Raw genomic sequence first — 24837 nt, 5'->3', positions numbered from 1 at the left:
GAACAGAGGCTATGTGTATTTTCAGCTGACAGAGGGTGGAGGTGGCTATATAAAGGAGCCAACTGGTGGCATAGGTACTGGAATTTTATGTCTGTGTCCTGAGCAGTTTTTCCCTGCTGATAAGAAATTCCACTGAATCTGATTGATCGTCTTATATTTTTGTCAAAAGGGGAGAAGTGGTAAACCAGAGACCATTACAACATAACCAATCTTAAACAAACATTTCAGCATGGACTGATATATTGTAGACTATGTGACTTGCTTATGGACTGATAACTGGCTTCAGTAAAAGGCCTATTGGCTATTCAGACTTTGACAAGCTTATTCTCCCAAATGCCACCGAGCCAAGCAAATAGTAGATTATACATTTTTGATCCACTGAAGCTTAACTGATGTAAAACTGGTTTAGACCATTAAGCACTTTTGGCAAAAAAAGACATTAAGAGCCAATTTTCACATGCGATCCAGATCTGGAAAATGAGATAAATTCTGCCAGCATTGTGATCGTGTCTTGTTACATATTAGGTAGGCCAACTTGGTGGACATTACAACAGACATGGTGCTTCCAATACATACATGACATACAGAGACAAACACAGGACTTCCACCCAAGAGACTGCTGAATGGGTCCTGTGTGAAACCAAGCCAGCTTTTACTCATTTGACTTTACCATAGTACTTAACAAATGTAGTTATTTTAAATAAGGAACATACTTTACTTAACCCAAAACACCATCTTATTTTGATAAACCTAACCAAGATAACCTTAAAACTGGGTTAACATATACTTTGGAAGTTTATTTTGAAATTACACTACAAGCGGAGACTATCATGCCCTCCATGACATGTCCCAAAATGAGTGTAAAGGCCACTGACCAAGCAGCCGTATTCTGTGATTTGGGAGATAAAATGTTTTGGGTTTACTGACCTTTGCTCTCTGGTTCTGAAACCAGACCTGGACCACCCGTACAGTGAGTCCTGTCTCTGCAGCCAGGGTCTCTCTCACCTGCAAGTCACAGCCCAGCAAATCTCATCAGCCATTTTCACACATTAATATCATATGTGTGCATCATAACGTTGTGCATATTTCCCAAATATCAGACAGGCATTATTTTCATTACATTTTTTTTCTTGATATCTGGACTTCTGTCAATGTAAAGATCAGAATGTCTTGGCCGTTCTAAAATGTTTTTGAAAAAATATACTGCAGTGATCACAGCTGTTCCTTTTAACTTCCTTTATCAATGTAACTTAATTTGATTTCCAGATTTCAAAAAAGGAATGACAGAACAGAAACAAGGGGGTGATACTTCCAATCTGGTCACCAAGCAAAGCTTTAGAATGCCATTCTACAGTTTGATAAGTGCATCATTTCATTGACATATTTCACTTTACTCAATCTTCTCTGCTCACCTTTCTGCAGGGTTTGGAGGACACCTCGAAGGAGGCCTTGAAGGCTCTCCTTTGCTGAGTGTTGAGAATAGTGCGTGGCCGTTTCGGCCGACGAGGGTCTTTGCTGTCCATGCTGCCTTTTCCTGCGGCAGGGCACTTCTCTGACTTCACATCCAGATCCTCATCCTCACTCTTATCTATCACCAGACAGAAATAAACAAAACACAATTCTTCTTTTTAATTTTACTGCAGATTTGACTTGAGTGCAGTTTTGTGTCTTCTCTGTAATGATGCTAATGAGGAACAATCGCTGACATCAAAATGAGTACATTAGGTCATTCTTAGGATGCGTTTTCAGAAGTCACTGTGTTTGTTATAGCCTACCACTGTATCCCCAGTGTTACCTGAGTCCGAGTGGTCTGGACTGACTGTCCTGAGCAGGTCCCTCTCCCTCTCATAGTCAGTCTTGCAAAGCAGCTGACCCTCTTTCAGAACAAACTCATCTCCTTTGCACAGCTGGCGATCACAGACGCAGCAGCAGAAGCAGCCGAGATGGTAAACACTCTCCAGAGCTCGCATTACCAACTCTGTGGGGGCTATCCTCTCAAGACAGCCGCTGCATTTGGTGGCAAACAACCTGGGGACACACAGGAGAGAGAGGAATTTTAACCATGAATAATGTATGATGGGGAAAGTTTTCAATAACCACAAAACATAATTTCCCAGTGGACCTGAGGCCCACTGTCACAAAGCTTTATTTATACACTAGGGTGCAGGTGAGGGAGAAGAAAGTTACATTTACTGTCGAAACAAAATGTACATGAAAAAGTCTTGATGGACTGGGTGAGATTGGGGGTGGGGGGTTGAGTAATGGTTGTAGTTAGCATTATTGCACCTTGGCATAGTTAAAAAAAAAGATTGCATATACCTTAATTAATCACTCATTTAAGTGAACTAAATCAAAGACACCCCTAATGTTGCATGGCAAACAGGTGCATGCTAGGTCTAGCTAACATGCCAAAAAACTTTGATGAGCCTGTTGGGACAGAGAGAGAGACTGAGCGGATTGGTTAAGGTGGAACAAAGAGGCTGAGTGGACTGGTTATAGTTGGACATAGAGACTCCTCCAATGAATCGCCACTCCTCCAATGAATCGCCACCTTATCGTGGTGGAGGGGTTTGTGTGCCATAGTGATCCTGAGAGCTGTGTTGTCGGGGGCAATAGCTCCTGGTAGGGTCTCCCAAGGCAAAGTGGTCTCGGGGGAGGGGTCAGACTAAGAGCGATTCACCAAACCTCAATGAATCGGACGATACAAGGTTGTGGCACCTCGCCCGGAATAGGGAAACCGGGGCACCCTCCTGGAGCCAGACCTGGTAGGGGAGCTCGCCGGCGAGCGTCTGGTGGCCGGGCCTTGGCACATGGGGCCCGGCCGGGCCCAGCCCGAAAAAGCTACATCGTGCCGCCACCCTGTGGGCCCACCACCCGCAGGGATAGGCATTGGGGTCGGGTGCAATGTGAGCTGGGCGGCAGGCTGGGGCGGCAGGCTGGGGCGGAAACCTGGGCGTGCTGACCCCGGCATCACAGACTAGCTCTAGGGACGTGGAATGTTACCTCTCTGGCGGGGAAGGAACCGGAGCTGGTGCGGGAGGTGGAACGCTACCAGCTAGATATAGTTGGGCTCACCTCCACGCATAGCACCGGTTCTGGAACCAAACTCCTGGAGAGGGCTGGACTTTTTCCTTTTCCGGAGTTGCCCAGGGTGAGAGGCGCCGGGCGGGTGTGGGGATACTCACAAGCCCCCGGCTGAGCGCCGCTGTTCTGGAGTTCTCCCCGGAGAACGAGAGGGTCGCCTCTCTGCGACTGGGAATCGCAGGAGGAAAGTCTCTGACTGTTGTTTGTGCCTATGCACCAAACGGCAGTTCGGAGTACGCGGCCTTCTTGGAGTCCTTGGGTGGTGTTCTGGAAAGGGCGCCGACTGGGGACTCCATAGTTCTTCTGGGAGACTTCAACGCTCACGTGGGTAACGATGGAGAAACCTGGAGGGGTGTGATTGGGAGGAACGGCCTGCCCGATCTGAACCCGAGTGGTGCTTTGTTGTTGGACTTCTGTGCTAGTCATGGACTGTCCATAACAAACACCATGTTTGAGCATAGGGAGGTTCATAAGTGTACTTGGTACCAGAACACCCTAGGCCAAAGGTCTATGATCGACTTTGTAGTTGTGTCATCAGACCTGCGGCCGTATGTCTTGGACACTCGGGTGAAGAGAGGAGCAGAGCTGTCAACTGATCACCACCTGGTGGTGAGTTGGATCAGGTGGCGGGGGAGGCTGCCGGACAGACCCGGTAAACCCAAACGTGTAGTGAGGGTGAACTGGGAACGTCTGGCTGAGGATCCTGTCCGCAAGGTCTTCAACTCCCACCTCCGGAACAATTTCTCGTGCATCCCGGGGAGGCTGGGGACATGGAATCCGAGTGGGCCATGTTCAAATCCTCCATTGTGGAAGCTGCTGCTAGGAGTTGTGGTCGGAAGGCGATCGGTGCCTGTCGTGGCGGCAATCCAAGAACCCGCTGGTGGACACCAGCGGTGAAGGAGGCCGTCAAGCTGAAGAAGGAGGCCTTTCGGGCTTGGTTGGCCGAGGGTCTCCTGAATCAGCAGGCAGGTACCGGTTGGCCAGAAGGGCTGCAGCTGCGGCGGTTGCTGAGGCAAAAACCCGGGTGTGGGAGGAGTTCGGCGAGGCCATGGAGAAGGACTTTCGAATGGCCTCAAGGAAGTTCTGGCAAACCGTGAGACGACTCAGAAAGGGGAAACAGGGCTTTTCTCAGGCTGTTCTCAGCAGGGGGGGAGAACTGCAGACCCGGACTGGGGATATTGTCGAGCGGTGGAAAGAACACTTTGAGGAACTCCTGAACCCGACCAACACGTCCTCTGTGGAAGAGGCAGAGTCTGAAGACTCAGGGGAAGTCTCGTCCATATGCCTGGCGGAGGTCGTTGAGGTAGTTAAAAAGCTCTTCAGCGGCAAAGCGCCAGGAGTGGATGAGATTCGACCGGAGATGCTAAAGGCTCTGGACATTGTTGGGCTGTCTTGGTTGACACGTCTCTTCACTGTCGCGTGGAAGTCGGGTACAGTGCCTGTGGAGTGGCAGACCGGGGTGGTGGTTCCCATTTTCAAAAGGGGGACCGGAGAGTGTGCTCCAATTATAGGGGTATCACACTGCTCAGCCTCCCCGGGAAAGTTTACTCCAGGGTGCTGGAAAGGAGGCTCCGTCCGATTGTCGAACCTCAGATTCAGGAGGAGCAATGCGGATTCCGTCCTGGACGTGGAACAGCGGACCAACTCTTTACCCTTGCAGGTCTGTTGGAGGGTGCATGGGAGTTTGCTCATCCAGTCTACATGTGTTTTGTGGACTTGGAGAAGGCCTTCGACCGTGTCCCTCGGGGAGTCCTGTGGGGGGTACTGCGGGAATATGGGGTACCTGGTTCGTTACTACGAGCCATTCGGTCCTTGTATGACCAAAGTGAGAGCTGTGTCCGGATACTCGGCACAAAGTCGAGCTTGTTCCCAGTGCGTGTTGGCCTCCGCCAGGGCTGCCCATTGTCACCAATCCTGTTTGTGATTTTCATGGACAGGATTTCAAGGCGCAGCCGGGGGAGGAGAGTTTCCGGTTTGGGGACCTCAGAATCGCATCCCTGCTTTTTGCAGATGATGTGGTTCTGTTGGCTTCTTCAGAACGTGATCTTCAGCACGCACTGGGGCGGTTCACAGCCGAGTGTGAAGCGGTCGGGATGAGAGTCAGTACCTCCAAGTCTGAGGCCATGGTTCTCTTCCGGAAAACGGTGGATTGCACCCTCTGGGTTGGGAGTGAGTCACTGCCCCAAGCGAGGGAGTTCAAGTATCTCGGGATCTTATTCACGAGTGAGGGTAAAATGGAGCGGGAGATGGACAGGCGGTTCGGTGCAGCGTCAGCAGTGATGCGGGCGTTGTACCGGACCGTTTTGGTGAAGAAGGAGCTGAGCCGAAAGGCAAAGCTCTCGATTTACCAGTCCATCTACGTTCCAACCCTCACCTATGGTCATGAGCTTTGGGTAGTGACCGAAAGAATGAGATCGCGAATACAAGCGGCCGAAATGAGCTTCCTTCGTAGGGTGGCTGGGCTCAGCCTTAGAGATAGGGTGAGGAGCTCAGACATCCGGAGGGAGCTCGGAGTAGAGCCGCTGCTCCTTCGCGTCGAAAGGGGCCAGCTGAGGCATCTGATCAGGATGCCTCCTGGACGCCTCCCTTTAGAGGTTTTCCAGGCACGTCCAACTGGTAAGAGGCCCCGGGGTAGACCCAGAACACGCTGGAGAGATTATATATCTCGTCTGGCCTGGGAACGCCTCGGGGTTCCCCAGGAGGAGCTGGAAAGTGTTGCTGGGGAGAAGAACTATCTGGAGGACCCTCCTTGGCTTGCTGCCCCCGCGACCCGGCCCCGGATAAGCGGAAGGAGATGGATGGATGGATGGATGGATGGATGGATGGATGGATGGATAGAGACTGGTTATATTATGTTTTGAGAATGAACGAGCAGAGAAGTCTGAAATCTGTTGCTAACTTTCTACGGTTTCATTGGTGTGTGGACACTGGTGCTTCCTTTTACATTTGTTTTCCCCCAGAGACCTGATCAGTCACAGTTCTACAGTGGCATGAAGTTACTAATCAAGTTGCTAACTTCATCTGACTTCCCTTCTGCAGATGAAATGATTCCATGATTAGCAATGTAATATCATCTTTCACCACACAGTTACAATTACATTCATCACACATTGTAATCTGTTGTTTTACTCAGCTAATTTGTGAAATTCAATGAAAAAAGAAATTCCAGGTACGCTTCTCCAGAAATATCAGCAGATTGGTACATCCTTATCAGCAAAGACACAGAACATAGCTGGCAAAAACACAAGTGGGAAAAATGAATTGGCATTAACACAAAGTCCTCTGATAGAGAGAGAGAGAGAGAGAGAGAGAGAGAGAGAGTAACAATGAAAAAAGCAGACAGTGTGACAATTACAACACTTTTTCCATGGCAAACACTGTGTAATTACTGCATATGTGTATGCTGTAAATTCATCCCACATAGAAAAAACATAAACCAGAAAAGAAGGCAGATATGTTCAAGCTTAATATATGAGTTATCCCTTAGCACTCATTTAACCCCTCTAGCTCTCTGTGGATGTGACAGGATGTTGTAACTGGCCCAAATGAGGCCTTCTTAAATGGCTGATTCAGATAGAAAGAATCGGGTTCAATTTCAAAGTGCATGCTTTTTAGTGCACGTAAGCGCACGTGCCAGTGGCTAGATCAAGTCCACTGCTGTGCACTGAGGGTAGACTACACTGTTGCGGAAGTGTAAACTCACCCTCTGGTTACCCCTCGGATTAACTGTTGCTGTTGTTTGCAATGTTACCCCTGTTAGCAATGTTACCCCTGTTAGCTGCGAGCCGCTACAGCTACAGCCATAACAGATCTCTACAGCCCCCAAATTTCTTTATGATTGGTCATTTCAAAAACAAGGAAACTCACACCAAAGTAATCTAGATTGGTAAATAGAACTACAGGTAAGATTTTGGAGTGAGCCGTCTCGTTAACATTGAGAGACAAAAGGTCACCAAAGTATCATCTCGCTCCCTGAAGCTACGATGCCCATATGTTTTGTACTTCTAGGTGAGATGTACTCACTGAAGAACATGGTCTTGCTTGTTCTTTCTCTTACGTGCCTGGAACATAGCCAAGTCACCTAGCTTGCTAGCAATTAAAAGAGTAAAAAATGATCATCAAAAACAAATTGTAGCTCACGGTTGGCTACATTACACATAATTTCTGAAATAAGGTCCCATGGGGGACTCCGGAACGGGAGGTACTTTGCCTCTCTATAGAAACAGTGTTCCTCCTGACAGTTCGGAGAAAAAGTGAGAAAGCTTTCCAAAAGAGCGGGAAGAGAGAGAAGAGAAGCCAAGGAGAGAGAAAACGAGGACAGAGCACAAAAGACGAAAGAGAGAGAGGGGGGGTCTTTTGGAATTGTTAACAATGTGTTTGTGTTTGTTGAGGTGGAGGGGCGCTCTATGAAGTGAAGAGAACCTTTCTTTTCTGGACCTCCTTGCTCTGGACTGGACGTTGGTAAATTGTCAGGTTCTGACTGTAACAAACTGACTGATTTTCTAAAAAGCGAGATATTCAGAAATAACTATGTAGTTGACCAAACAGAACATTTTAGGCACTCAGCTAATTTTATTGCAATCTGCCTGTTACACATCTTGTGGAGGTTACACACATCAGGTCACAAACCAACCAACCAACATCACCCACACTTTCTTTTAAAGATTACCCTTTTAACGAATTAGCAGCAGTAAATAATTTAATGAGTAAATGTCCACTAATGGATCCCTAAACTGTTTTACTGCAATAGTAAAATGTTTTCCCTGAATGTACATTGTACAAAATACTCACTGTCAACAATATTTCATTTATTTTGCTACAATATGCCAACCAAAGTCTCACAAAAGTTGTAACGGTATCCTCTAGACAACTGAAAGGGTTTTGTTCACTGCACACAGATTTCTTTCTGGTCCTGATTAAATATTCAACGTATATCTCATACACCGGTTAGTATGATATATTACAAAAAGTTATACCTCTGTGCGTTCTCCTAAGAAATTCAAGCAACCGGTGTCAATTTCCACTAGTCACATGCATCTTCTAAAAAAAAAAGGTTAGGTCTGGGCAACAAAACTACTTGGTTAGGTTTAGTTACTGTATAGTTAGTTACGTTATCATGGTTGTTATGTTATTATTATTAGATTGTATGTTGGGGGGGTTCGATTATGTCCCTACCAAGTTTGTTGTTATAGAGGCAGACATAGCTTTACTTAAAGCTTCACCAATTAACAATTTTATATTAACAATAGATCAAATCGCATAGGTTTGGTGAGAGCTCTTCATCATTGTGCCGAACCGACAGATCATTTTCTACTGACTCTGCAGTTCCCCTCAGCTCTATGAAGCTTTATAGTGACTTGCAGCTTAATCTTTTGGTCTCACGGCACACAACAGTTCTGCTTCAGTCTCATTAACCTGGTTTTCAGCAGCAGCAGAACTGGTATCAGTAAAAGGGCTCTGATAAAGCCACTGAACACTATCTCCTAAGAAGAAAAAAGCATATTGACACAGTTGGAGACCAGCTGGTGAACATAGTGGAGCATTTAGCAGCTCAGGGGTTGGTGGAGACGTAAGCAGAGCTAAAGGAGAGTGAATATTAGTCACAATCATCAGCTGGAAACAAACACCACTCACTATGAATGATAATGTTGCTCTGTGTTCGTGCTGCACCTATGATTTTTTTTATAGATTAATCTAACAATTATTTTTTCCACTAGCCAACTAATCTAATGACTAATGTATTGATTATTCTAATATAATGTACTCCCAATTAATATAACAATTAATTTAACAAACGATCAGTATTTCACATTATTCAAATCCACATATTTTGTAGTTGAGGAAGTTGATTATGTAAGCGAATCGCTCCAGCACTCTTTGTCTTTTAGATGTCTAAATAGACACACATTTACACATCCAGATGTACATGTATTTAGCATGTTGCACTCCCCTAAGTGGCACATAATCCAAAACAATAAGCAATAGCTATCTGTTAAATTTTTAAAATGAAAGATTCTTTAGCAGATTCTTGGAGGGCATCAAAGGTCTTATCACTCATTTCAATGTATTTTGGCAGTGGCTGCTATAACAAAAAAAGGATAAATCATTGATAAAATCTGATGCACTTTACTTTAGATATTTTGGAAATAATCATAGTGTGGCTTACTGGTGTTAGTGGTGGTGTGTGATCTGGAAACAGGTTTAAAGAAGGGCAGGGTAGAGGGATGGGAGGAGGAAGGAGGTAGCTTAAAGGCAGGTACAGAAGAGCTCAGTGTTTGGACAGCTGCACTCCTCCTCCTCCTCCTCCTCCTCCTCTCTGAGTAGGACTCCCCTCATCTATTCAACAGCTCTTTCTCCCTGCTGTCCAACTCCCTCCTTTACATTTAAACTACAGGCACGTCATTAGTGGCTGTGAAGATTGAGTTTTGCTTGAATGTGATGATGTCGTTTGGCATTTCACCAAATGTACCTGTTCTAACAGAGTCTACATACATTTGAAATGATGTATTCATAAAATGAAGTGTTGTCCTTTAAAAAAAGTAATCTCCACTGACAAAGAAGCATGCAAATTGAGCTGTTTAAAAAAAAAATGCCAGCTGGATGTGAACTGAACTACTAAATGTAAGCGTCATTAGAAATTTGTCACTACAACAGTTTTTACGGGTTCATGTTCTTCTTTTAAACTCAGTCCTCAGTTTTTCACACGTTAAGTTGTAAAAACTCAATAGCTGTAATCATTCCAACACTGTGGTTGGTTAGGTAAGCAAAAGGAAACTGTTCAGAGGCAATGTGTTGGTCAGCTGCATGGTTTTCATAATGATGCAAATAGCTTTGCTGCAGAATAACTCAACAACACATGGCTGACACATGGGACTACAGAAAGCTCAAATGGTTTCTATGATCTGGAAAAGAAAATAACAGAGTAATGACAATCTGTTATGTATTATATCTAGTTTTAATTTATTTTCACAAGTCATCCCACTGCTCTGTTCTCTAGCCAATCAGGGCACATACAGAATGAGAAACACATAAATATGAAAAAAGACAACAAAAAAAAAACATTAAAAGGCTAACAGCTTCATGCGGTTGTGCCCCAGAAAGCTTTGCAGCGTGTACATTAAAGCTGACTATAGCTAAAGCCATCAATTTAACGCAAGCGGTGGGAGTGGTGGTGGGAGGGTCATACAAACACAGGACTTTCACTCAGGAGGCCTCTGTTAATGTTTTGTGTGAAATCAAAAGTAAATGTTGACTTTACAGTTGTTACATAACACTGCGTGACAAAGTCCACTAATGGCGTTTGTTATTTATCCACAATAGTTACGTCGTTACAGTTGTTACGTTACGTTGCTATGCTATTACGCTGATCTTCTTGTTAACCTTTACCAGGTAGTTTTGTTGCCTAAACCTAACACATTGTTAATGTTAACCAGGAGTATTTGTGCGTTTATTCAAGCGTGATACTGTATAGAAACATATTTTTGGTTCAGAAACAACACAATCAACGTAAACCGTGGTTTCCAGAATCGTACCATGCCAAAAAAATTAATCTGCTGACTGGGGTTTTTGTCATCATTATACTCAGTGTTGCCTGGAATGAACTTCAGTGTTGATGGTATTGCTATTCTTAGCCTTACGAGTAAAAATACACTCCTTCTGTCTTGCGCTTAGAGCTCTGCTAGAAGCTTTGTCTTTAGCCATATATTAACTATTTGGAAGGTAAGCATAATAACTGCTGAAAACAGTAACTCTGGGCTGCACACAGGCCAACATGGACGGCGGGCAGATTTTCCTGAAATATACAGAGCACTGTATGCTCCCAAGAGGATAAACCTTTTGACTTTAAGGACCCTTTGAGCTTTCCCTGGACAAACGTATTATTAATAGGAACAGTTCACCTTAGCATTCTGCTGGTGGTTCTGTCCAACACGTGGGGCCTACGGAACCTCGCAGCTTCAAGGAGCAGCTAGCGAGGCTTTAAACTTAAACAAACAGCTTCTACCGAGGCTCTAGACTTTTAATCTTGGTTATATCAAAGTATTATTTGGTGCAGCTTTCAATGTGAGCGAACATTTGTTCCAACAGAGGATTCATGAAAAGTCCTCAGCGGTTGATTTTAGTGAGGACCTGGACCACCACTGCTAGGGGCCACCTCTTTGGAGGAGCCTCCTTGACCCCCTGGCCCTGTGCCCTATGCCTCCACACTGCTCCAGCGGCTTAACAAGCATAAAGAGGTACAGGATTAAAGAGGATAAGAGGAGTGGAGAAAGGATGAAGCAGAGAAAAAACAGACTGTGTGTGTTCCTTCACTGTTCTCTTGTTTGCTCTCTCTCCTCAGGGAGCCGGGTGACCTAAAGGAGGAGGCTGGGTGGCGGCTTCGGGTGGCAGCTTGTTGGAGGTTTAATTAGTAGGCATAATCAAAAGATGATTGTGAAGGAGGCAGAGGGAAATAAAAGCCGGATTCAGAGAGTGGGGATGTGCTGTTTGCTCAGTCAAAGCTCAAGAAGTCAGAGTAAGGCCTCGGGATTCTCTGGGGACTCACTTCAACATGTTTGTTAGCAGGGAAATGATCTCAGCAATCAATCAGATGCACTCATTTATTCACCTTCTGGAGGTTCACTTTGCACTGAGGCAGTCTATCAGGGGTGGTGGTGTTGGAAAAAGAAGTATTTGGGAAGTGTGAGTAATATGATAAGAAAATAAACCATTCTATCCTTGCATGTACGCTATGTACATTCACATGTTAAAAAGTATGTGGACACCCAAACAAAATATGCCAAATCCTCCAATTCTTGCCATATGTGATGGTTAAAGATGTGGTTATGACACCATGGGCTTCCACCAGATGTTGGAACCTAGCTATAAGGATTTTCTCCCATTCAACCACACGAGCAATAGTGAGGGGTCCAACACTGTTGTTGGCCAAATCCAGTTCACCCAAAGGTTTTGGAAAGGGTTCAGTGAAGTTCTCCCACAGCCGACTGGGAAAACCACTTCTTTATAGATCTGGCTTTGTGAATTGTCATGTTGACAAACACAAACTGTTGCCACAAAGCTGGAAGAACACTGTTGTCTGAAATATCATTGTATGCTGGAGCGATAACATTTCAGTTACTTTTTTTCCTCAATTGTTTACACACAAACATGGGTACTTGAGACCACAACCCATAACCATGTACCAACCCATCGACGCGCCAAGAAATCTGAGTATGTATACTTACCTGCAAGCCTGTAAGAAAACAGATATCTACCGTAGTTCTATTTCCAAGAGGTGTGTGCATAATTGATGTGATCTGTCTTGCTCTGTATCTATTAAAAACAAAAATGATTGGGATTTGAAAGAAATGCTTGTTCTTTCTACCTTCACAGTACAGTTGAAAATAAATCTAAGTTGGGATTCAATGTGGTTGGTTAATTTGCGATGCAAAAGCTCAGAAAAATCAGCCTTGTTGCGAAATAAAATTACATTGCTTTTAGGCCACATAATATTTTGTTTTGTATGAAAGTACTCGTGGCAAAAACAACAGTTTGAAATAATATATTGACATGCAGAAAAAGAAAACACATCAAATGTCAATTTCTGTTTGATTATCAGGCTTCCATCCCCCCTGGTACCTTGGCTTAAAGGTTGGGATAAGCTTAATAATGACCAAGAATTGATTTATGACATTTCATGAAGAAACAAATCAATAGCCAAACTCAAACTGCCAACTGCTCATTCTAAAGCAATACTCTCTAATATGAAGGCGACTTAAGATACAAATAGAGAGAACGGAGACTTGTACCTCAGAGCTCAGGGACAGTGGGAAAATTGGATTACGGGTAAAAGCAGGTTGCCATGACAGCCGTTGGCAGGTTATATGATATTAAATCTTGTCTGTGATGGAGTGGTGGTGGACTGCCTGCGTGAGACGGGTGGATCCTCACAATCTTGTGTATCCATGCCTAAGGGAAATTATGTTTCCATGCTTATTATATATGTGTTTGTTTGTACATACTTATCTACAGTACAATTTGAGGTTTTTCTTCCTGCTTTAAGACTGCAGAGCAAGACTAAGCAGTGTGCCCAATGCACTGTATACTTTATCAAATTAAACTGTAGTATCAATCAGGTACGCTCCATGTTTAAACAGCAGGTGGAGGTGATTGTCTGTTCCATCGATACAGCAGAGCTGTGTTGTAAAGAGAAGAGAGAGAGAGAGAGAGAGAGAGAGAGAGAGAGAGAGAGAGAGAGAGCTGAAGTTGCGATTGCCTTCTCTTGGCAACAAAGCAGAACAAAATGTGAAGCCAAGTACCACACAGAGAGAGTCAAAGAAAGTGAAGGAGGGTGAGTCCACAGCCAGGAGGGTCCTCAGGAGATCCTCAGGTCCAATTGGTGGCAGTGAAACAAAAGAAAAATGCAAATTGGATGACCCTGACATACAGTTGTAAAACCCAGCAGTGGACAGTTGTGAATCAGGTGGTATATAGATTTAAACACAACCCGGTTTCACTCCCAACTGATCAAATACCGAAGCTTGGACGGTGCCATCGGGCGTCTGATACCAATGTTTGTCAGTTATCAGGCTTGCAGCTAACTCCAATATAAAGCCATCCACATCAGTGTAAGACGCTCAGAGACACTGATGGAGTCTAAAAAGTGAGATAGTCTGCATATGAGGGAGGGTGAATGGCTCAAATAAAAACAGGATCTTTACCCAGGAGTTCTTGTCCTGTGTGAAACTAAGTACATGAGCGTCATAGTTTGAAGTTTAGGGCCACTGACCACTGACGGGAGTGTGAATGTGTTGTTATATGGGTCACCCAGCTTCCAGTGCAACACTAAGGCAAAGCTATTCAATCCTCTCCCATCAGAGTAAGATAGAATATCTTTAGAGAGCAAGACAAACAGACCAGCAGGACTGGAGAATGAGACAGAGACACAGAAAAAGACGGTAGTCTCTGAGTGTAGTTCCCATGACAACGGGCCGAACAATAACAATAGCGACACTACCTAAAACACAGCTCTGTAACTTACTGTGCAAGTGTGTGCGTGTGTCTGTTCTGATTGGCATACTGTCTAGACATTTGCACCACAAAGCAAAAAAAAGGTCCTTGAAGCAAACCACATGAGAGAAGAGGAGACAAAAAGGGAGAGGAGAGGAGAGGGAAGGGAGAGGAGTAAATGGGAAGGGAATGGAAGGAGAATGGAAAGGGAAAAGAGGAGAAAAGAGGATAAGAGAAGGGAAGGGAATGGGAAGACAGGAGAGGAGAGGAGATGAGAAGAGAAGGGAAGGGAGAAGAGGAGAAGGGAGAAGAGGAAATGGGAAGGGAATGGGAGGACAGGAGAGGAAAGGAAGTGAGAGGAGAGAATCCTGCTCCACATGCAGCTACAATAGTTTTGTTCATCTCTATATGGGGGATTTCTTACTCCTCTCACACAGAGTGTGTGTTTTGTTTTTCTGTCCTGGTGGGGTCCATCACCTTACATATCACGCTTGCCATGGGGACCAATTTGCAACGTGGGGACCGAGAGACACGAGCATTGCAATTAATAGAAAACAACTTGCTAAAATTCCTGTTGCAGTTTTCTTGAAAAGAAAAAGTAGACACCCCAGAGTTCATTGTCACTACTCTGAGTTGGCCCCAATAGTAATCGATGGCATATTCAGAACCTAGTTTTATTAATTCAGTATGCTCTTTTAATCCCCTCTATTATCACATTTAAACGTTGTCTGTAGGTTTGACTTCCCCCTTGTTTTGCTACTTTATCCAACTTAGTTAGATTTTTCTGATGCTCTTACCTATACCTTATCTTAGCGCAGTTTCACGATATGGACAAATGTGCCGACGACAAACTGAATGCCAACCAGACAGAATATTGAATATTATTATTATATTAAATTGGGGAGTACAGTAATAGTCAACTCAAAGGTCATTGCTCACCAAGAGGCAGAGCTGCAGATGCAGGAAATGGAAATACAGAGGACAGAAGCAGACGCTGCAATGTTCTCTTCATCAGCCTGATGGAGGGGACTGATGGGATCTAATGCTGTACAATAGCTCACATGGTTACTACTGAAACGATTTACGCCTCTCAAAGTCAAACAGCCAGAGGTCATGCAAGAATCATGCATCATGGAATATATGGCTGGCAGCAGTCCTGGCTGGGGTGGTGTGTTTTTTCTTTGCTTTCTTTTGGGGTGTGTGTATAAAGGGATGAGGGTACCCTCTTCTACACACAGATGCACATCTACAAATAAACACAAAGCACAAACCTGTTCACCCTGCACTGCAGCTGGATTATGGCTTAGGTGTGTGACGACAGAGAGGTGACTGTTGGTTCTAAAAAACAAGTCGGCTTCCAAAGAGGTTAGCTTAGATGCTGCCATAGCATTAGTTCTATTGGAACTGGAGATTGTCTCTTCATCCAAAAAAGAGCAAAGAACTTCGCTGAAAGCTCTTATCGATAGAAAATAGGTTTTCGCTCTTCTCCGACTGATTTGATTGACAGTTGGTTCATCCAACTCTTGTCTCATTAAAGTAGTCTTTTGATGAAATGGAGCGTCCTCCTTATCAGTAAGCACTGAAAATCATTCCTGATATATTGACAGAATTGTCCGAACATTACACTCCGTTACCATCTTCAGTCTGACATTCCCTCCACATTCCCGATTTTTGCTAACCAATCAACCAACAGGTGATGTGTTGCCATGACAACATACTTTGTGCCACTATTTATAAGAGTGAAGCGGAGCTACCTAAAAGAGAAAGCTACAAAAAACAAAAACAGAAAAACAGTTTTAACAGTTATTTGATCTACCTCGACCTCTTCCCTACCCAGACTTTATAACACCTGACTGCCGGAGCAGCCGTTCTGATAAGATAAACGATGCGGATGGTTGACATTGGAGTGAGTCTCCTACAGAGGCTGAAGGGTGCTTTATATGCAGCATCAGATGCCAACGGCCGTGACTAAACGCTGGTATTTGACACCCTGAGAATAAGACCAGGCTTAAACTAACACAGTATTGATATACAAATCTAAATATAGCTGAAGAAATTAACACTAATATGGTATGTGTGTGACTTTTGCTGTACGATCTGTCACTTCAGCCCAGACGAGGCTTGCAGGTCTACTCAAGACAACCAAACTATAGATCTACCTGTATCTATCTGTATCTGCCTGTATAGTTATGAAACATTACATTTCACAGAGATGATAATAATTGTTGCATGTGGTGTGGGAGGACATAATGTGTACAATAAGCATTGTCATGGCAATCTGGAGGGCTTCATTTAGAGCCAACAAACTTCCCGGCCTCTGTGCATCCCTCCCATAAGCATTGGGTCAGGATGGAGTCATATTCCCAGGCTGATCACGGCTGCTCCTCATCATTGCCTCCAAAAGTGACTACAGCCTCAGGCTCACTGGCTGGTGTGGCTGGTGCTCCAGCTGGCTGTCACAATTCATTTGTTTCCAGACACGCGGCTGTCCATCACCACACAAAGCCTTCAATAGCCCTGCCTTCAGGCTAACCCCTCCTCCCCCGTGGCCAACCTCTCACCTGTGCTCCTCACCGCTGCTCAGCTCACATCATCGCGCCTTTGACTCATCCACCTCCACGGGCAGTCCTTACTAATATTTAATTAATAAAAGAACTTAATGCAAATCAAGCAATTTGTCTTTGTAACTAGGACATAGCAACGTCAGAGTGTCTTGTGTTTGGTACATGAGCACAAATGAGAACAAAACCTTATAACAAAATGCTGGAACTTAAACTTAAAGGGAAAATGTCATGAGATAGAAGTCATGTGGAATAAATCCTATAAAAACAGGCTGAAGTTATGGGAGAGCTTTGTAAAATGAACATGAAAAATTAAGTAACTTGTGCAGCTGTTATTTTTGATCGTTTAAACCGCGCAAACACCTACACTGATGCAAACCGTGAGGTGCAGGTAAAAGCTTCAGAAAAGATACCCCAATTATTATGACAAAGTGCAGATATTTTATTTATATGTAAGTATAGTCATGGTCAGTTAGTTTATTGGTTGAAACAAGTGAGACTGTGACTTTTGAAAGTAAAAATTGCACATTCATTAAAAAACATGTATTTTTGATCATGAACAATAAATCTCCCTTGACAAAATTCAGTACACTTGGGGCTTTTGCTGCTACAACCATGTTATTAGTCTGGTATGACTAGTAGCTTTAATGCTAGCTAATGTTAGTGAACTTAAGATGGATACTGCCGTGTAACAGCAACACATTCTCACTCCCAACTTGTCAAATACCGTAACTTAGTCAGTGGCCCTACGATCCAAACTATGACGCTCTAGGTATCCTCTAATGTGTTTTGGATGGCTCAGGGATGGTGTGCTAGTTTCCCCTCATTAATTGCATAGAATCTTTTCAAAATAAACTACTATGTTTACAGACAATGGGTTTACATTGGAGTTAGTTTAAAGTCCTGTGTGTCTCATACATGACCCAGCAGCGGTATTTGATGAGTCGGGAGTGAGAACAGGTTGGTAACAGACATAACTCAGTCAGTATGCTGACTGTATGACTCTTCATTATTTGAGTTCCTTTTACACTGTTAGCGTATAATTATTCCTTGTGACAAAATATATAAAAGTACATTACATTACATTACATTACAGTCATTTATGTCAAAGTCAAAGTATTAAACCACATGGTTGTGTTTCAATAATACATAAGTGTTATGTATGCGCCAGAGTTTATGATTATGGGTAACTGTATTGGGTATCTTGTACGAGGCCATTTTAAGGGCCTATATGTGAGGGATGGTTAACTGGGACATGGAGGTTATCATCAGTGTTGGAATAGAACTATTTGTGTGACGACTGTCATTGGCCTTTTGTGTGCGAGAGGATAATAGACACACACACAGAGGCCTGATGTCCCAGCTGCAGACTGAGAGGTGGTGACAAGCCTGTGTCCAATTTAACCAGCACACCCACACTGATTCATCACAGGGCTCTCTTTTGTTGACAATGATCTCTACATTCTGAACACGAAGGGCAGGTGTGAGCTGCAGGATTTTGGGTTGGGTTATTCTCACCTGAGTTTAGGCAAATTAAACGCCTAGTTAAGGTTAAGAAAACATGGTTTTTATATACTGAATGCTGACTAGTATAGAGCTGAAGCTTTAATGCTTTGAAGCTTTACTTAAGTAAAATACCACAGTGTAGTAATACTCTGCATACCAAATGATATAAGTGAAAGCACAAAAGGAAATAGACTCATTGAATGACCCATTTCAGAATAGGATATTTTATTGGATTGTCATTTTTGAAGCATTAATTGTGAACATTACTTTAATGTTGCAGCTGGTATAGGTGATGCTTATGACCAATAAGTATTGTGTTAAAAAATTAAGTAGTATTAAAAATTATTTTTTGTCAAGTGGAACTAGTAACTACTAACTAAACATATAAATAAATGTAGTTGAGTAAAAAATACAATAATTGCCATTTAATTTTAGTAGTACAAAGGGTGGGCGACATAGCAAAAATGTCTATGATTTTTTCCAGGATCTTATTTTTAGGATCTTACCAAAGTTCTTTTTTATGTTGGATTTGAAGACTAGTTGGCAAGTTACTGAACAACAAAACTAAACTTATTTCCCTATTTAAAAAAGTTAGTTATAGGTAACAATAACACCACACCAAATTCCATTCTCAAATTTAACATCCACTACACAGCACACATTTTAAAAGAAAATCGGTCACTTTTAAAGTTTGTTTGCCTGTTACTCACTGTATTTCCATTTTCCCAAACAGTGGTGAAGAAAACCAGTAGCAATTGCCATGATTTGAGTTTTCATTAAAATGAAATTATGACTGATGTGTTAACTGCATGCCATATAAGTAATAATAATAATAATAATAATTTAAGCCTTTATTAGTCCCACAATGGCCAAATTGTCTCGCTCAAGGACACCTCCTAAGTAACCACCAACCTTGTGGTTACGGACATATATGTGGCATTTCCTAAGTATCATATATGGCATTTAAAAGGCTTTATTTTTTAAATGGAGTCTGGTGCAGTGTTCACTCCAGATAAAACGCACCAGGGCTACCTACATTACATCACTCTAAGCAAACTTCATGGAGAACAATAAGGATCTGTGCAAAGGAAACACTGGAGCTATAGAACAGCTAGTGATACAATGTGCACTGAAGCCAAATACTAGCGATCTCTCTGTAAAGGTACGTTGTTTTATGGCTTTTCACAGTACATTTTGTTTGTATGTCCTCTGGCATTTCAGAAAATATTGCAACATACAGCGCGCTGAGCATTAGCGACTTTGTGCGTGCTAGTAGCTCAAGCTGCATCTGCGGAGGCCTACGCTACGGTGCCACACACAAGTATAAATAAAGCTAAATCCAACATGATCCAATATCATCATGTTGCAAACCCCTATACTTAAGTAACTGTATTTTGTAAAAATTGCAAAATACAGTTATTTTACTTTGCAAGCACACTGAGTCTTTCTACAATGCATGCCAATAATAAATGAATGAATGCAATCCTTGAATTTACAAATGAAAGGATTAATGCATGCAGTGGTTGGAGGCAATAAGGACCACTCCTATTTTTTGAACATGTTAATTATAATGTATGTGTCATGCGCTTCCATTTCAAGTGTAAATGTCAAATGTGTGTCTGTCTATGTCTTAATTATAAAACTTAGCACACATCATTTGGGCCTAAGGACACTTTGTATTGGTCCAGAACAAGCTTACAGTCTATATTGTTGTGTCTCTTGTTAACAATATTAGCCTCGGTGATGTGTGTGCAGTGTTTGTATATGTATGTATGTGTATGTTGGCTTGCATCCATGAAATCTTGTACATTGCGTATTGAGGTTGTGTAAGACTTCAGCATAACACTGTAGCTTAAGGTAAGGGGGGCCCTATATTGCCATTGGGTATTTTTCCCGCTGGTAGGGGCATTGCGAGTGTTCGTTTTAAGTGAATATTTCTTCTAGATAGTCTCATCTTGTCTTAGTTTGAAAATGACTGCTCTGTAACAGAGAGGTTTTTTAATGAATGCCTTCAGACATATTAATCTACGTGCATCAAAGGTGAGACATAATTTCCATTGAGTGTGTCAGTCAGCTTGGACCTGTTACTAATAAACATCCTGGAGGCATAGGGACTTAACACCACTTATACCCTCATAAATAGACACGGCTTTGAGCAGATAAAGAGGGGAGGGGGGTTTGTGGATGGAGGCAGACTTTATTTCCCAGGGGATCCCCCCCATCCTCCAGCCCGACATTTGTTTGAGGAAGAATACATCACTGCTGGCAGTGCAGGTTGTCTCGGAGTGTCTGTAAACCCCCCGCCCAGCCTCCACAGTCCTCTCCATGGACAGGACAGAATTGATACACCACCGACTGATACCTGGCTCTGAGTCTGACAGAGAGGGCAAAGGAGGGATGACCTTTCACTTTTATAGGCTGTGCTGATGATGCTGATGGTGCTGCTACGCGTCTTTTTGTGTGGGTTCTCATCATTTCTATTGGTGTCGCAAAAAATGACTTCTAAAAACGTCCAATTTATCTTAGATCACTCGAGATTTTGGTTTGGTGGTGTGGCTCTGCTTACGTTAAGCTCTGGAACAAATCAGGTCAAGCTTGAGACAGAGTTTTTAGCTCACAACCTCTGGCAGAGCTTCAGATACACAACATTTAATTTACCTGAGCACATCAAAATTCACGTATGATTAAGAGCGCAAACTAAGGGAGGCTGGGGAGGTGGAGGCAGTTGACAGCAGGCAGAAGAGGAGTGTTGTTGCAGACGTAATGAGCTTATAATGGTTATATGTAGCGCATGTTGTGAGAAATGTCATAACTGCCAACCTACCGCATGCTCTATAATTTGACTCATATACTGAGAAAAAACATCAAGACATTTGATTCTCAGTTGTTGTTTTTCAGATTCATGTTTTACAAAAAACCTGCAACATTAGCTATGCTGGGCTAGACTGCTTTTATTTGTTGCTCTATTGATACAGGGGTTAAAATCTATCGTGCTTGCCAGTCAGGCTTCTGCAGTCAACCTGTTCTCGCTACCAACTCGTCCTTTAAAAATAAACTTCCGACGTAGATATTTTAAGTGTTTAGGTATAATTGGCTAGGTTTAGGGAAACATCGTGGTTTGGGTTCAAATAAGTGTGTTTGTTCCGTAACTGCCGTTAGAAAAGCGCAGAAGTTATGTCACAAAATTAAGATAAAATATGCTGACGTAGACCTTGTTTCACAGGGGACACGAACAGCGGTGTCTTGGGTGAAAGTTGTGTGTTTGTCCATCTGTCCGTACCTCCTCCGCCATCACTCCGTCCTAAGCAGACTTCTTGCTCTTTATCCTTTGTGAGTGTGAGATGAGTTTACATTAGAGTTAGTTGAAAGCCTGGTGCGTCGATATCAGACGTGAAGACCACTGACCAATCGTTGGCATTGACGAATCAGGAGTGAGAACGGGAGTCTCACCAAAATATAATCTGACGGACATCTGGGCCACTGCCACAAGGGTTTTTAAATAAATGTATTTTTACACAAATTTTTCTTTTACTGTATTGTTTACTGATAGGGTTTCTTTATTAATAGGAGTTTCTGAGTGGATAATACAATGAGTAAAAGATCAGTTATATGATTGTTTTTAATTCACAGTAGGTTTTTGTGACCCATGATGCTGCTGCATTCAATGACCTCATGTAGTGTAAGTCTGCCTTACTTTATATTGTATGTCATCTAGTCACTCTTTACATCTTTCACCGGTCACCCTGTAGCACAGTGTAGACTGGGTTTCTTTAAGCCGTACAACTGTCAAGGGAATAGAAATGTATATTTTTTCTAATATGGTGTCCGTCACTGGCAAAAAAAAAAAGCATTTCACCAATATTCCCATGTGAAGCCAACACTAACACCTCACACACGTATGTATACACACATGCTGGACATAAATACACACGTTTACAACGCAAAGGTCCGTAAAGCCACAATGTCCAGGTTTTCAAAGAATAAAGCTAAACACAACTTGCAACAGTGTTCAGTGAACAGCAGTGATTTTCATGAGCAGATCACATAAAAATATGGTTGCCCTCACTCTCAGCAGCAGTCAGTCCTTCTGCTCTGAGCCTCATAAACAACTGCTGCAGTTGAAACACCCACGCTCTCTTTTATTGTTTGTGTCATTTGGAGCTGAAACTCACGTTAGGGTTTAAAGCTGTGAACGGCACAGAAAATGTGCTGAAGATATCCCCAGTGCTTTAGCCATGGTTCAATAAACTAGAACAAGAAAAGGCAAAGATGCTACATGTAAAAAAGAAAATGTTTTGTTTTTAATTTACAACGTTAATCACGTGTTCAAACCGTTTCCCACGCAAACATATTTGAGAATGCATCTTAGTTGTATTGGAGCGTAGTTTTGTAGGGTTGACTTATCAGATCAAAACTCTTAACAGACATTCATAATAAATACTTAAGACCATCAAAATTCATGTGACTGACTGAAAATATGAATTCTTGAATGAATATGAGCTTTGAAAAAGCAAGATAGACTCTTCATTCCACGAACAGAGGTGCTTTTCTGAAACATTCACGCATTCTCATGTAGGTGCAGTGTGCGCCCAGCAGGCCTGCTCTGAAAATGTCACTGCTGGTATTTGAACTTACCAGATCAGATGACCTCTGTGAATGCTCAGACACTCTAACTGCATAATTGGATAATGGTTTCTATATTTCAAAGGGCCTAATGATCCACTGCAGTAGACTCTGCAGAGAACCCGGGGAACTAGATGGAAGATAAAGGCAAACAAACTCTTTAGCACTGTTCTGGGTCACATGTGTTAAGCCTAACACATCAGATATCACAAAGGTAACTCCCTCTGAACACATACGTTGCCACAAAAATAGCAGACAAATATGCTGACTCACCATTTCCAACCTCTGAGATGAGATCATTTTATTGAGGCCCAGTAATAAATGAGGACAGGGTGGGGGTGAATGTGTTGCACCAAGACTGGTGTTTTTTGGGTCTTTGTTTTATAGAAACTTCTTGTGAGGGGGAGGAGAACCCAGGTTCAGATTAGAAAAGCCTGTGTCGTGATTTAGGCTGTTCTCATACACTGTTTGTAGCTATACTTATGAAAAGTGAAACACTTTGGTTCCTTTATAACCCACGTAAGCATGAGTCAGGACAGGTGAATAAGTTTAAAGAACAACAGGTACGCTTAGGGGAGAGGTCTATAAACACGAGACTTTCACACAGGAGACAGCTGTTTGTGTCCTGTGTGAAACCAGAAGTCAACATTGATATTTTTATCGGGGAACTTCCGTACTTAACTAACCACTTCTATAGTTGTTTTAACCCAAACATGACTTACTTGTCAATTAACTTGCATACTTAAGTGACGCCACTTCCAAAGTTGTTTTAACCCAGATGATGATTTGTAGTTATTTTAACCCAAAACATGATTTTCCTAAACCTAACGAAGCCCAGACTTCACCCAGTACATCAAACGTATTTATTTCGAACTATTTTGTTGTCTAATCACAGCAAGGTCTTGTGCAGGCACACTGATGCTCATCAAGCGTATAAGAAATTGCATTAAAAATAACAAAATCTTTCCATTGTTTGAGGATACGTTTCATGGCTCTGATGACTGCATAGACACTTACTGACGGGCCATCTACTCACAGAGCTGGCCTTAATCCAGCCAGAAATGTCAACAATGTAGCTATGAAGCCAGAGCACAATAGCTGTGACGAGGAGGTGGTAGATGGTCTGATACATGTCAATCAAACTACCATGTGTGTGTGGGTGATTGCCACAGGCTCAAACATGGAACATCAATTGATGAAGTATAATTGAATTGGGTCACTTTTAACATAAGGGATCGATGAGAAGAACAATCTCCGTTTCCAAAAAGTGCTATCTAAAGTTGTGTGTGGAATAACATCAGCTTCAGAAATGTTGAAAATGAGACAGAATATCGCTGCATGTCTTCATCTCTTTCTTTGTAGTAAACATACTAGTTCCTTCCTGTCTTGCAACGTGTCAGCAGATAGACAAATGTTTTTTGACAATCACTTGTGAGCTCTGTGCTCCAGATTGTCAAAATTGATGCTGCACTGAAAAACAAAGAAAATGTTTGTTTACATTGTATATTTGAATAGCTTGGAATTATCTCCTTAAAGCTGCACTTGGCAACTTTGGATTTTGGTGGCACCAAATGGCAGAAAGGGATATCAGAAATCCTGTAAAGTGACATCAGTTAACTGCGGACAGAATGATCATGTTTGCCAGACCAATAGATTTCAAATCTAACATCATAATATTTAAAGCCACTATGTAAGTTTGGAAACTTCTGTTGTAGTATCAAAAAGTAGCACCTGGATCCCGTTTTTCATTTAATACCTGGATCCACAACACTACGATACAAACATGATAAATATCCAGTGTTGAGAATATTTAATTTGTCACTTGTTTCATCAGCGACGTCGCTTCGTGTCTTAATGCAGAACTTAATAAATCCCCCATAGCTAGTTCCACGAGGTATTTACGTGTAAGAATACATTGCGGTGGATTTTAAAATATGTTAATGCAGAGAGAATAAAATTGCAAATCTGATTTTTCTAAGCTTGTTTTTGTTGCTGTGGTCATGGAGGAATTAAGAAATATCAGAGGTGTAATGCTGGCTGGATATATGGACAAGACAATAGCCTGTATTTGGCATTA

The 24837-nt window shown here is 42.6% G+C and overlaps 1 protein-coding gene across 1 annotated transcript in view; it reads right to left on the bottom strand.

Moving 5' to 3' along the window:
* The window catches only part of LOC129102586 (LIM/homeobox protein LMX-1.2-like), a 44929-nt gene that overhangs the window by 5388 nt on the left and 14704 nt on the right, over positions 1-24837 (bottom strand). The window contains exons 3-5 of the mRNA XM_054612803.1: positions 1796-2028; positions 1413-1588; positions 928-1005 (exon numbers count right to left, since the gene is read on the bottom strand). Coding sequence (XP_054468778.1) covers positions 928-1005; positions 1413-1588; positions 1796-2028 — 487 coding nt within the window. The remainder of the gene's footprint in view (positions 1-927; positions 1006-1412; positions 1589-1795; positions 2029-24837) is intronic.

Source organism: Anoplopoma fimbria, chromosome 14 (assembly GCF_027596085.1).
Source record: "Anoplopoma fimbria isolate UVic2021 breed Golden Eagle Sablefish chromosome 14, Afim_UVic_2022, whole genome shotgun sequence".
In the NCBI taxonomy this organism is placed as follows: Eukaryota; Metazoa; Chordata; class Actinopteri; order Perciformes; family Anoplopomatidae; genus Anoplopoma; species Anoplopoma fimbria.
This window is presented reverse-complemented; position numbering and strand designations above follow the sequence as displayed.